General features: G+C 32.2%; 2 protein-coding genes across 3 annotated transcripts in view; one reads left to right on the forward strand and one right to left on the reverse strand.

Moving 5' to 3' along the window:
- The window catches only part of LOC139513642 (chitin synthase chs-2-like), an 88775-nt gene that overhangs the window by 21180 nt on the left and 54800 nt on the right, over window positions 1–12795 (forward strand). For both annotated transcript variants that reach the window (XM_071302312.1, XM_071302313.1), the window contains exons 2-3: window positions 4226–4285; window positions 11766–12183. In XM_071302312.1, the coding sequence (XP_071158413.1) occupies window positions 4236–4285; window positions 11766–12183 (468 nt within the window). In that variant the 5' untranslated portion in view covers window positions 4226–4235. The remainder of the gene's footprint in view (window positions 1–4225; window positions 4286–11765; window positions 12184–12795) is intronic.
- The window catches only part of LOC139513645 (uncharacterized), a 250764-nt gene that overhangs the window by 2177 nt on the left and 235792 nt on the right, over window positions 1–12795 (reverse strand). The gene's annotated exons all lie outside the window — the stretch shown is intronic.

A 12795-nucleotide genomic window follows, 5' to 3' on the forward strand; every position in this document is an offset into this window, starting at 1 on the left:
CAAAAACCACCGCGGAACGATTACAAGAGTTTCGTCTAATCAGTTGAAGATTTATATATAACTAACTAACTAACTAATTTTATTCAGTATAAAATCCAGTACAAAAGGATCATCGCTGAAACACATAAACACATATAAAAAACATATACAAAACAAAAATAAAACATAACAGACAACAATTTTGACACTTATAACAAGCAAGAGACAAAACTCACATTTCAATATTATACAATTATTCCCACTGATGAATGTCTAATCAAAATACATTTGTCTATATATATAAGAAATCTGGTGAGAACATCAGTCTCCGAACAGTTCATTAAATATTTAAATTTATCAAAATTATCTAAATTGCAGAAACATGGTATAATATTAACAATGTCATCATATAACTTTTCCCTCTCCTCGTGATAGAGGTTGCATTCACATATGAAATGAAACTCATCTTCAATTTTGTTATCAATACAATGTGTACATATTCTTTGATCCAAAGGCGTTTTATTATATCTGCCTTTTTCAATGTGTAAATTGTGGTTAGAAATTCTTAATTTACATAATTGTCTAACATATTGTTTTGGGATATTTAACTTTGTATAAGTCTCAGGTTTATATTCCTCTTTTAACTTGTAATATGTGCGTAGTTTGTTTTGCTTTTCACCTGACAAACATGAGAAAAAATAATTTCCATATCTTTCTTGTAAAATCTTTTTCACTGCAGATATGAGTTTTCCTTCTGACATAGTTCCTTTATTATTCCAAACATGGTCAAAATTAATTAATTTTAGAAACTTAAAAATGTGTTTATTGAAGGTACATGGAAAGGTACAATCAACTTCTTCGATTGACTTATATGCTAATTTTGAAAAATTCAAAAGAGGGTCTTTATACAAATATAGCCAGTATTTAAGAGATTGCAAAATAACAAATATAGAGATTGGATAACGACCAAGTTCTGCCATACTTGCAATATTAGAAGCATATTTAGTGGCACCAAGTACATATTTACAATATCGAATGTGAACCTTTTCAGGAGCAAAATTTAAAAAAGTTTGTTCTAAATCATCATTTGAACCTTGTGTTAATCTTTTGTCCAGGTTAAGAATGTACGGACCCCACAATTCACTTCCATAGAGAAGGACTGGTTTTACACAGGAGTCAAAAAGTTTTAAAAGCAAAGGTGTATTATTATGTGTACAGTGAAATTTACGTTTAATCATGAAAATTACTTTAAGTGCTTTCTTACTAAGATCTTCAACTGCAGTACTGAAAGAACCCGATGCTCTCATTACAATACCTAGGTATTTATACTCTTGGATCGAACTGTTATAAAGGACGATGAGTATCTATTTCTTTTTCAACTCGTTGCATTTTTCTTTTACGATATAAATTCCCGATTTAAAATAAAGGACGATGAAACAATGGTACTTTCTGATACCATAGACTAGGTTTAAACAAAACAGATAAAAGGTTTCTAATCTACCCATTGCTAAGTAAATTATCGTCACTTGCTTACATTGTTAAACGACTCATTTTATTGATGATGATTTTCGGAAGACTTCTGCTAAATGAGATACAGTATCACAGTTTGATCGTCAGTAATTGTTTAGCTTGACAAAATCTACCAAACGTTTTGTATGAGCAAAAAGCTAGGCATACTTTTCTAATATCTTCCAGTTAACACACACAAAGCAAGATAGTCAGTTATACACCGATTTTTGTTTTTCCTACAATAATAGAACAATTAATATTGAAATATAAAAAAGCACTGAAGTGTGTACTTCTGATCCTTCCAGTGCATCATCTGTTTTTCATAGGATTTGTGTTGCAAAATTTTCAAATTTCTTTGTTACTTTTTGTTTTACTCGTATGCTTTTAAGACATGGTCATCTGTTTCTGTTTCTGATTTTGGATTTCACAAGTGGTGTCTGTTCGTTTTTATTTTATAATTGAATATAATTCAGATTGAATCAATTCAATTTGCCAGTTGAAACAGTTTGGCCATTTAAAATCAAATTCACAAAAAATTCGAAATGAAATACATCTCATTGTAGGAATTTGTGTAGGAAGGTCAGTCTTTTGAACCTTTAATCTAAAGGAATGGAATTTATTTGTTAAAATAGGGCGTTTAAGACTGGTATTAGTTTTCTCAATTTAATTGTTTCATATTTTTCATATCGGGGTCTTTTATAGTCAACGATACGGTATAATTTGTCTCAGTGTTGAAGGCCTATAAATGCTAACATGCACTTCATTTCAACTTTGGTAAAAGTTATCTCACTAACAATCATATCATATCTCCTTATTTTCATATTGGTAAGAATTTTTTTTATTAAAAGCCACCAATCAACAGACATAAAAATGAAAATAACGTACCAAGATAATTATAACAATTCATCCATCCTCAATCAGACCATAACACTCAATAGTATGAACAAACATAAAAATTGTTGCGTTTGGACCCTTTGTATCTGCGCAATTTTTCAAAATTGCTTCAAGATTTATCAACCAAATTATGTTATTGTTTCCGTTTTACTTCCATACGTAGATCATCAAAAACTTTAACCGTTCTACCAGATAAATAAAATCTGTATGGTTATAATTTTTATATTCTATTTCGCGTGATTTTGACAACCATGACGCAGAGGGTGACATGAGAATAGAATATGGTCACTAAAAATGGTCTTCTTCCGAAGGGTATTAAAACGCTTGTGGCCTCTATTACAAGACCTACCTACTGTATTCATTGTTAACTTGTTCTCGTCCTGAACATGCATGAAATATTTGCCACTGGACATTAAGCAACCAACAATCAATCAATCAATATGTAGTATATATTTTTGGGAACTTTCGTATTTTTCTCATTTGTTTGTGTCAATGTAACGGACTCTCGTAATTTATTTTTACAACTACGAAACACATCAGAATACATAGACTCTAGATGCAAATAGTACATGTATGTGCGGACAACAAGGCGACCATACATTTGATCATTCTGCTGAGTGAACACTTCTAGTTATAAAGGCTCCGTACTTTGACCTATATAAGGGTAAACCTTTATAAATTGTGACTTGGATGGAGAGTTGTTTAATTGACACTCATATCACTTCTTTTTATATCTACATCCAGTTCCATTTGCCTGAAATTCTGGTTCATACCGGTATGTGTCAAAACCCGACTGTTTTGGTTTACAAGAAGAATGCACAATTTGAGGTTCAGAGTCACAGAAATGTATCTCGACAAACCTATCTGTATTCAAAAGTATCTGCAAATTGTGTACGCTTTTGCTCTCATTATCTAGAACGGGATATATCTACGCCTTTTGGATTTTAATTTGAGCAATAAATACATGTCTTTCCCTTTTTTGCATAGTTCATGTTAAGAACGTAGATAGCTTAACTATTTCATGCTGTTCAAACTGGTTGATACATATAATAAGACAACCACAATCTCGAGTTATTCTGGTCATATTCAAAAGTTAAAGTTATTTATACATGTATTATCATCAATTTTAATGTTAAACAAAAGCTGCAGCTGCGTGTGCAATTTCATCCGTTTTAGATATATTTCTTGCCATAAACATATACGCATAGCAATTTTTACAGAACAAACTAAAATATCCGTTAAGCTAAAGTGATTTAATCAGAATAACATTTGAAAACTATTAAATAACATTGAAAATAAATCTCGAGTACGAAATCTCAATCTGTCCATGTTCCTCATAAATATCAATTACATGTATGTAGGACTATAAAAAGTTTCGCCTTTTTTTTAATATCTGAAGTATAACATTTCAGGATTGAAAAAAAAATGAAGAACAACCTGATTTTTTTTATGTGATCTATATATATATATAACAGACACTGCTGATGAAGACCAAATGTTGGCCTCTAGATGTTTTGTTTGGCTTTCATAATGCTGTGTTTGTTTGAATAGAAACCATAAAATTTATATTCGTAAATAAAAAAAAATACAGATGAAAAACAAACATTATGCTTTAAGCTCCAACATAACCACACACGTTTTTTTGTGATTCAGGATACGTTTTGCAACTAAGAAAAGGAGTTCTGGGAAATCTGTATTCAAATATTTGTTATTGAGACCACTGCGTATAGCAATCATTTCATTAACATAGAGCACATCCTTATTGGTTGTAGCATGATTAGAAAAATATAAACTGTCCAAACGGTGGTCAATAGTAAACCAATGCACTTTATTATTTTTCTAGAGAAACAATTATGACGGACACACTTCCCACAAATGGTCAGAAAAGTGAAAACACAGAGGCGTAAGTAGATACTTATTGAATTTTCAAATCTTCGGCGTTGAATCAAATATTTCTTTTCGCTGATCGACGAGTGAATTCAAAGAATTGTGCTAAATTTTCAATTTATTCCTTCTATCGTAAGTGCACTACTCCACTTGTCAAAGGGATTAAAATGTAGATAATTACGAAATTCCTAAAATTACCGATACCTAATAGGAAACATCTACAAAGTAAAATCACAAAAATAGAGAATTTTGATGAAAATTTAAAAGTGAAAGTCCTGACTTGGTACAGGCATGTTCTTATGTAGAAAATGGTGGATTGAACCTAGTAATATTCAACAGACAGGGGCTTAAAGTTCTGTTTTTGTGAAAATGGTTTCCAACTATACGGATTTAATTACCATATATGTATTCCCAAAAAACCTATCTCCAACAGTTTGTCACGTACCGGGGGTACGCAACTGCGTTACTCTGGGTTTCGTACCAGAGTCGTTTCTCTGGATACAGTCAAGGCTCAAGAATTGGTAGCGTTATTTTATCAACTGAATATTCGGATTCTCTTTATATTGATGCTGGTCGTCAAAATTAAGTAGGCTTTGGTATCAGACGAATAATGCCAAGTATGATAATTATATTGACATCCCGATATAATGCTTTATTTAATATCTGGATATACTTTTGTTTAGCCAGTGCTTTCTAAAAGCAACGAATTATTAGTTATATACTGAGCCAGTACTTTACTTGAAGCCACTGCTTTATATCTACTTTATTTGGGCCAGTGCGTGTGTTAGACTGTTTGGTCTGAGTCACTCTTTGCTCTTATTCAATGCTTTCCCCGTCTGGAAATGCTTTACCTTGTATACCGCCAATGCTTCTTTCTGAAGCCACTGCTTCTTCAGTAGCTATACTTAATTAATCACTTGGCTCCTTATTCAGGACCACTGCTTATAATTCTTATTCAGAACTATAGATTAATATCACCTTTCTTCTGTCTCTTGTTAACAATTCAACTGCTCAGCTTGAATTCCAAACCTAGAACAACGTGAACTGTGAAAACCTTGGTATATATAGTAAATTGTAGACTCGTCCATACAATAGACTATTCCAAAAACGACTTTATCACTAAAACGTTTTACAACACCTAAGCATATACGATATAACAAAGCACTATGGTGACGGTTATATACTTTGTAACAACTGATCGTGGGAATTCCGGATTTGTAGGTCAATTCCTGACCATTAAACAATTCACTGGGGTAAAGCTGATGACCGTAACTGCATTCACGGTCATCCCAAGATGTCGGATGAAAAATTAGGTCAGTTTCTGTATTGTCTGTTAAAGTGTTTCTGTATCATTTTCTTTACAAATCATACATTGAAACGATGTAAATTTATAAAAGAATCACTCGGAAATCACTAATTACTTCTGAGAAATGTGCATGAAACGGGAAATTCGATTTGAAAAAATCGCCAAGATGACCGTAAATCACAATCGAGATGACCGTAACAGAATCAGCGATTCATAACAAGGGTGACCGTAACTGCTTTTAAGATGACCGTAATTTGTAAATGATGACCGTAACTTTTAAAGGATGACCCTCAATTCTAAGAAATATTTGTATTTATATAACTATCTTTTTGTATCAAATGATTAATCGTGTTGGTATATACATATTAATATGAGAGTTTTATCCTATAGGTAGAAGAAAATAAGACGTGCTTCAAATGCAAAGATTACCATATGTATCTTTTTTACAGTAGAGAGTTTAATTTTTTAAATCCAAAAGACATGTAAATGAACAGGAAGGGAAAAAATGCTACAAAAGCGCGATAAAATGACACCTTACAAGCATAATGAAAAAAATGCGGTGCACAGCCTTCAACTGCTCGACAAAAGATTTTTTGTTTGTTTCTGGGATTCCTTTTAATGACATATAATAAATACACATTTTTAAAAATGCCAAAAAATTGCATGTACATCCATTGATATTATATCGTCTTTCATTTTGTCGTGCAAATAAAATAACAGAAATATTTTGAAAATATCATTCGAATAAACTAGTGAAAGTGAGCTCCAGCAAAGTAGATCCTTAAAATAGTATTGTACGAAAAGCGTATCACAAGGCGGAACGTTGTCAATTTGTATATATACAGAAATGTTATTCATACAGTCAGGATTCTGCTTCTTCAAAATTATCTCCCTATTACGCCAGTTCGTGCTCACAATCGTAGAAATGGAAGCCATTGTAGAGATGACGCTCTGCCAATTTTGCTCTAATTGAAAACTGATAAATTTATCCACATAGCACCATTACGATCGATCGTTATATGTCAGTTATATTTTAAAAGACAAAAGTATCTACTAGCTAATGAGCATTAGTTAATGATCTTGTCTGCATTGATTCAACTTAGAAATATTGTCTGTTCGGATGTCAGATGGAATTTTTGAAAATTCTTAATTAAATTAAATATTTCGTGGAAGGGCAGACTAAACATTTTCAGTGGTTGAAGATTATAAACCCTAGTTATCACACACAAGAAAATCATATTTTTTCGAAGATATCCATTTTCATCATCCAAATTAAAAGACTGTCGTCAAGTACTTTTAGAAAAAAATAGCTATTCGAACACACCTACTCTGTTTTTGTGATTCATTAGATAGGTATCTTACTTGACCCATATATTTCATCTTTTCGTACTGTCATTTTTTTACGTTATAAAGTCAACCTGTAGCTTTGATAGAATCTGAAGCGAGATGCTATATAAAATACTCTTGCTTTGTACGTTTTTAAGACAAAATATACACCCCAAACATGCCCTAACATAAAAAGGTGCACTCGATTTTTCTCTTTTCGATACAATCAATACCTGTTTTCGGAAATTTTTTCTTGATTCACATAATGGAAGGGTAGACACGAAAATTTCTGAACTAAAAGATTGATATGTTCTCCGTCCGTGATAAAAAAAAAATCGGAGGTTATGCATTTTCTACATCCAACTTATAGATACTATATATAAAAAAGAAGATGTGGTATTATTGCCAATGAGACAACTATGCAGAAAAGACCAAAATGACACAAACATTAACAACTATAGGTAACCGTAAGGCTTTCAACAATGAGCAAAGCCCATACCGCATAGTCAGCTATAAAAGGCTCTGATAAGAACCATGTCGTCGACTTGATATCTTATTGTTTTGCATTACTATGTAATAGATACATTGAAAACTTATGCAAATGGTGTTTTTAAAATAAGAAAATTGTCGTTTTATTTGTTTCTATTAACTTTTTAAAATTTTGATACTATATCAAACATTACAGTTAACATTTATCGCTTTCTCGATAAACACAGAGCTTCGATTCTTTTGTTCTATTTCAAAAGTGTTTCCGCCTGCATATATCAAGACAAATTAAGATTTTAATCTGCTTCCTCTGGAACCATACACATGGGCTCGATAACCAAATATTCGTATGTATTATTAATGTTTTTAATGCTCCATTTATTGGCATTATGTTTTTCTGGTCTGTGCGTACGTTCGTCCGTTCGTCTGTTTGTTTGTCCGTTTGTCCAGCTTCAAGTTAAATAAAATTGAAACTTAGCACACATTTTCCCTATGGTATGATCTTTTTAATTCTAATGCCAAATTACAGTTTTATCCCATTTTCATAGTCCACTAAACATAGAAAATAATAGTGTAGATGAGGCATCCGTGTACTAGGGACACATTCATGTTTCTTCAAATTTTCGTCGTATCGCTGTCAATTTGTGTTAAAATTTTAACGTCGATATCAATAAATATTTCATTGTTTACGAGAAATATGCAATTTACTATCATTGTTATAAATCCTAAATATGGCCAATTATAGTATAGTTTAAAAAAAGAAATTTATGAAACATATTTATATCCGCTAACCGAGCCCCTATATAGATCGACAAACTCAACAAAAAAGCTTCGAATACAATACGGATATTTCTTAGAATTGATGGTCATTCTATAAAAGTTACGGTCGCCTATATAAATTACAGTCAGTCTTTACAAATTACGGTCATCCTTTACAAGTTACGGTCATCTTTTTACCAATCACGGTCATCCTTGTTTTATGTTACGGTCATCTTGAAAATATTTTGATTATGATTTACGGTCATCTTGACGATTTTTTCAAATCGAATTTCCCGTTTCATGCACATTTCTCGGAAGTAATTAGTGATTTTCGAGTGATTCTTTTATAAATTTACATCGTTTCAATGTATGATTTGTAAAGAAAATGATATAGAAACACTTTAACAGACAATACAGAAACTGACCTAATTTTTCATCCGACATCTTGGGATGACCGTGAATGCAGTTACGGTCATCAGCTTTACCCCAGTGAAACAATTACTAATCACCCAATAAAATGTAAACAAATCGAAAGTGAAAGTAAAACAATGTGTAAATAAATGGAGGGAATGAATGATATTTCTTTCTGTTGGACTTTACAATTGGATTATAAAATGAGCAAGAACCAGGTAAGTTTGCAAATTCATCACATTTTGAAGTAGCCAACTGAAATCGACCCTTCATTTACTTTTATTGTCACTATCACGAATTTGTCGAACGATACGATATGTATCAGCTCCCTTGTGATATGTTTTTGCTGTTTCATGTGTTTCAGATTTTTAGATACGAGAAGCTGTAATTTTTTTTGCATTGCACTCCGGTGTTTACCATAAGTATCTCGTGGTCTGATCTGTAGTCTGTTCAATTGAGTCCTATTCCAAATTTGTCCCTTCGACGAATCCAATCTCACTACTTTTGGAATTCATTTATTTGTTACCTTGCTTTGTATTTTTGAAATCAATTTACAGTGATGTAACAGTACATCATAAGAACGAACTATAACTAGAGGCTCTAAAGAGCCTGTGTCGCTCACCTTGGTCTATGTGAATATTAAACAAAGGAAGCAGATTGTGTTTTGGTGATGGTGATGTGTTTGTACGTTTTACTTTACTGAAAATTCTTGCTGCTTACATTTATTTCTATCTATAATGAACTTGGCCCAGTAGTTTCAGTGGAAAATGTTAGTAAAAATTTACAAATTCTATAAAAATGGTTAAAAATTGACAACAAAGGGCAATAACTCCTAAAGGGGTCAACTGACCATTTCGTACATGTTGACCTATTTGTAAATCTAACTTTGCTGAACATTATTGTTGTTAGCAGTTTATCTCTATCTATAATAATATTCAAGATAAAAACCAAAAATAGTAAAATTTCCTTAAAATTACCAATTTAAGGGCAGCAACCCAACAACCGGTTGTCCGATTCATCTGAAAATTTCAGGCAGATAGATCTTGACTTGATAAACAATTTTAACCCTGTCAGATTTGCTCTAAATGCTTTGGTTTTTGAGTTATAAGCCAAAAACTGCATTTTACCCCTATGTTCTATTTTTAGCCATGGCGACCATGTTTTTTTATGAAATGGGAATTAAAACACAAACTTTATTTTAGATACCCTAGGAATCAATCAGATGAAGTTTGGTTTGAATTGGTTCAGTAGTTTCAGAGGAGAAGATCTTTGAAATAGTTTACGACGACGACGACGGATGGACGACGACGACGGACGCCAAGTGATGGCAAAAGCTCACATTTCCTTTTAGGAAAGGTGAGCTAAAAATACACAAAGGCTTAACTTATCAAATGGATACAAATAAAAATACACCAAACAAAACACAGAGTTGTCGTGGCCGGGTACTTGAACATGCATACAACAAAAAGACACTAAATACGGATCTGAAAGTACTCGCAGTTACTGACGGCTAGTTCACAGCCAATAACAACTTATAGACAAAATCATGCATTTCATATTAAATAATCAGTCATAAATAGAGGCAACAGTAATATATCGCTGTTCGAAACTCATCAATCGATAGAGAAAAAAACAAATCCGGGTTACAAACTTAAACTGAGGGAAACGCATCAAATATAAGAGGAGAACAACGACACAACAGAAACACAACATTAAAATGTAACACACACAAAAACAAACTATAATATAAGAATGGCCATTTTCCTGACTTGGTATAGGACATTTTAAGAAAAAAATGGTAGATAGAACCTGGTTTTGTGGCATGCCAACCTCTCCCTTTTATAGCAATGTTAAATATAACATTGAAATGACAAAATTACATGACAAGACTACAATACGAATAAATGGGAGAACATGTTGGACAAAGAAACACACGAATTATAGATAATATCAGATTATTACATGGCATTTTTCATATCGCATGTATTATCAGCCCTAGGTTCAATATCAGCCCAAGAGCCGCATGGCTCGAGGGCTGATATTGACCGAGGGCTGATAATACATGCGATATGAAAAATGACATGTTATGATCTTTTTATCATATGCTTCAACAATGGAGAAAAATAACAAATTCATATATTGATCCTTTTACGTGGTTCTCAAATAGAAGTTCAAGGACGTCGGACCCAAATTTAGTACATTCGATATCAAATCTTTCTACCATATGCCTCAGCAGAGCAGAACATATTTTTAATATGGACGACTCGACCAAAAAAAAAACCCAGCAATATACATAATGAACACTGTTTGGAAAAGTCAACCTTTTCAAAGTAACTTTCTAAATTATGTTTGAAACTTATAAAGAATGCATTTATTTAATAATTTGTTTGTTTTTTTTATTATTTTTTTTTTTTTAATTAATTTACACAATATACTTTTCAGTATCAGACTTAGTAAATAATTGTTTTGTACACTATTTCGTAATGTTTTTCACTGAAAACGTAGCATTTGGGTGTATTTTCCGGAATTTGCCGAGTATCACCGGAATGCCATGTGATAACGTTACGGAAAGGCATGTGATAACAATCGAAGCATGTGATAAACTTTTCATATCAGCCCGCTAAGCACCAATTCGAAAAATATGGAATTTACGTTGATTTAATGCTATTATCATACAGTAAAAATCATATGTTATTTAGTCTAAGTATATGATAACAAAGGGTACCAGGTTTAAAATTTAAGACGTGCGTTTTGTCCACATAAGATTTACCAGTGACGCTCGGATGAAAAAAGTTCAAAAAGCCAAAACAAGTACAAAGTTCAAGAGCACTGAGGACCAAAAGTTCCAAAAAGTTGTGCCCAATAACACATTCAATATTTAATGACTTAAGCATAAAGCTTTAAGACGTCATAAACAGTCGGAGAAAACCATGAACTTGTGAAATGCCAAGATACAGGTATCGACAGATAGCAGATCTATGAATGTGCATATGCATATCACAATCACATTTAGTTTGCTTTTAATTTACTGATAACAAAATCAATATTGATTTCAATAAAAACAATATTCAGAGATTTATTTACAGTGTTGAATTGGGGTTTTTTTCGAATAAGGTTATTTAACTAAGTAAATATTTCGCCATTGTAATGGTAAATATCTATTTAAGAAACTGATCGATTTAAAACATGTATGATGTTGAAATTGTAGCACTGAATCTTCCGGAAAAGAAAGCGACCCATATGAGGAACAGCTTAAAGATTCGAATTGTCCTTCACCAGAGAAAGTTTTAAAAGTTGGTTTTGCCATATTTCTGTTTATCATAGTGATATGTAGTGGTTTTGTAGCAAGAATATCACTGCATATCCTTATTTGGCACACGAGTCCTCCAATACAGTCCGACAGGTCCAAACTTGGTTCACTCGGTGGTTTATTGGAGTCCAACTGTTCCACGTGTTCCACGAGAAACACAACAGCTTGCAATTTGGACACGTCCCAGGTTGACGAATCTTGGATATGGGCAGTATTTCTTGTCATCATTGCACCCTATCTATTAACATTTCTGTCAACGTTTTTTAGAATTTGCTTTAAATTGAATAAAGCAATCAACTGGAAAATACTATTTGTGGTATGTATGGTGATAAGATGAAAAAAATGTGTTTTCTTTTCCTTAATACACTGTAAAACAATTGACACTTATAAAGGAAGTTCCATCGAACTGTAATTGCATACAAAAAGCACTGATAATTAAATTATGCGTTACGCGCATTTCTGAGTAAATGTGTTGCCCGGCCACTATATTTAAATTTCTCGATTAGTTTTTCTATAAATTTTGGGCTCCTGAAATGACAATAATAATAAAATTATCATAGCAGTTCTAAAGAATGTCAAATGTGTTGATAAATGAACCGGTTGATTTAAACTAGACACTTTAGAGGAGAAAATTCAGATGCAACTTAAACGGGTTTTTTTTTCCAATTTGAACACATTTACATCTGTTTAAAATACATGTCGCAGCATAATATCCCCTTTGGTTAAATTTGCTGCTACTTTTTGTCATATATGACTGAAAAAAAGGTATTTCTATTTAATCTTTATACAACAATTGGAATACTAAAACGAGTTATATTTTATTTTCAAATAATCAGCGATTTTTCATTAAATGTGCATTCATCATATTATCTATTTTATATCCTTCTTCTGAAAGTAACAATTGATAATGAAAATTTATTTGTTTTTA

This window comes from Mytilus edulis, chromosome 2 (assembly GCF_963676685.1).
Source record: "Mytilus edulis chromosome 2, xbMytEdul2.2, whole genome shotgun sequence".
In the NCBI taxonomy this organism is placed as follows: Eukaryota; Metazoa; Mollusca; class Bivalvia; order Mytilida; family Mytilidae; genus Mytilus; species Mytilus edulis.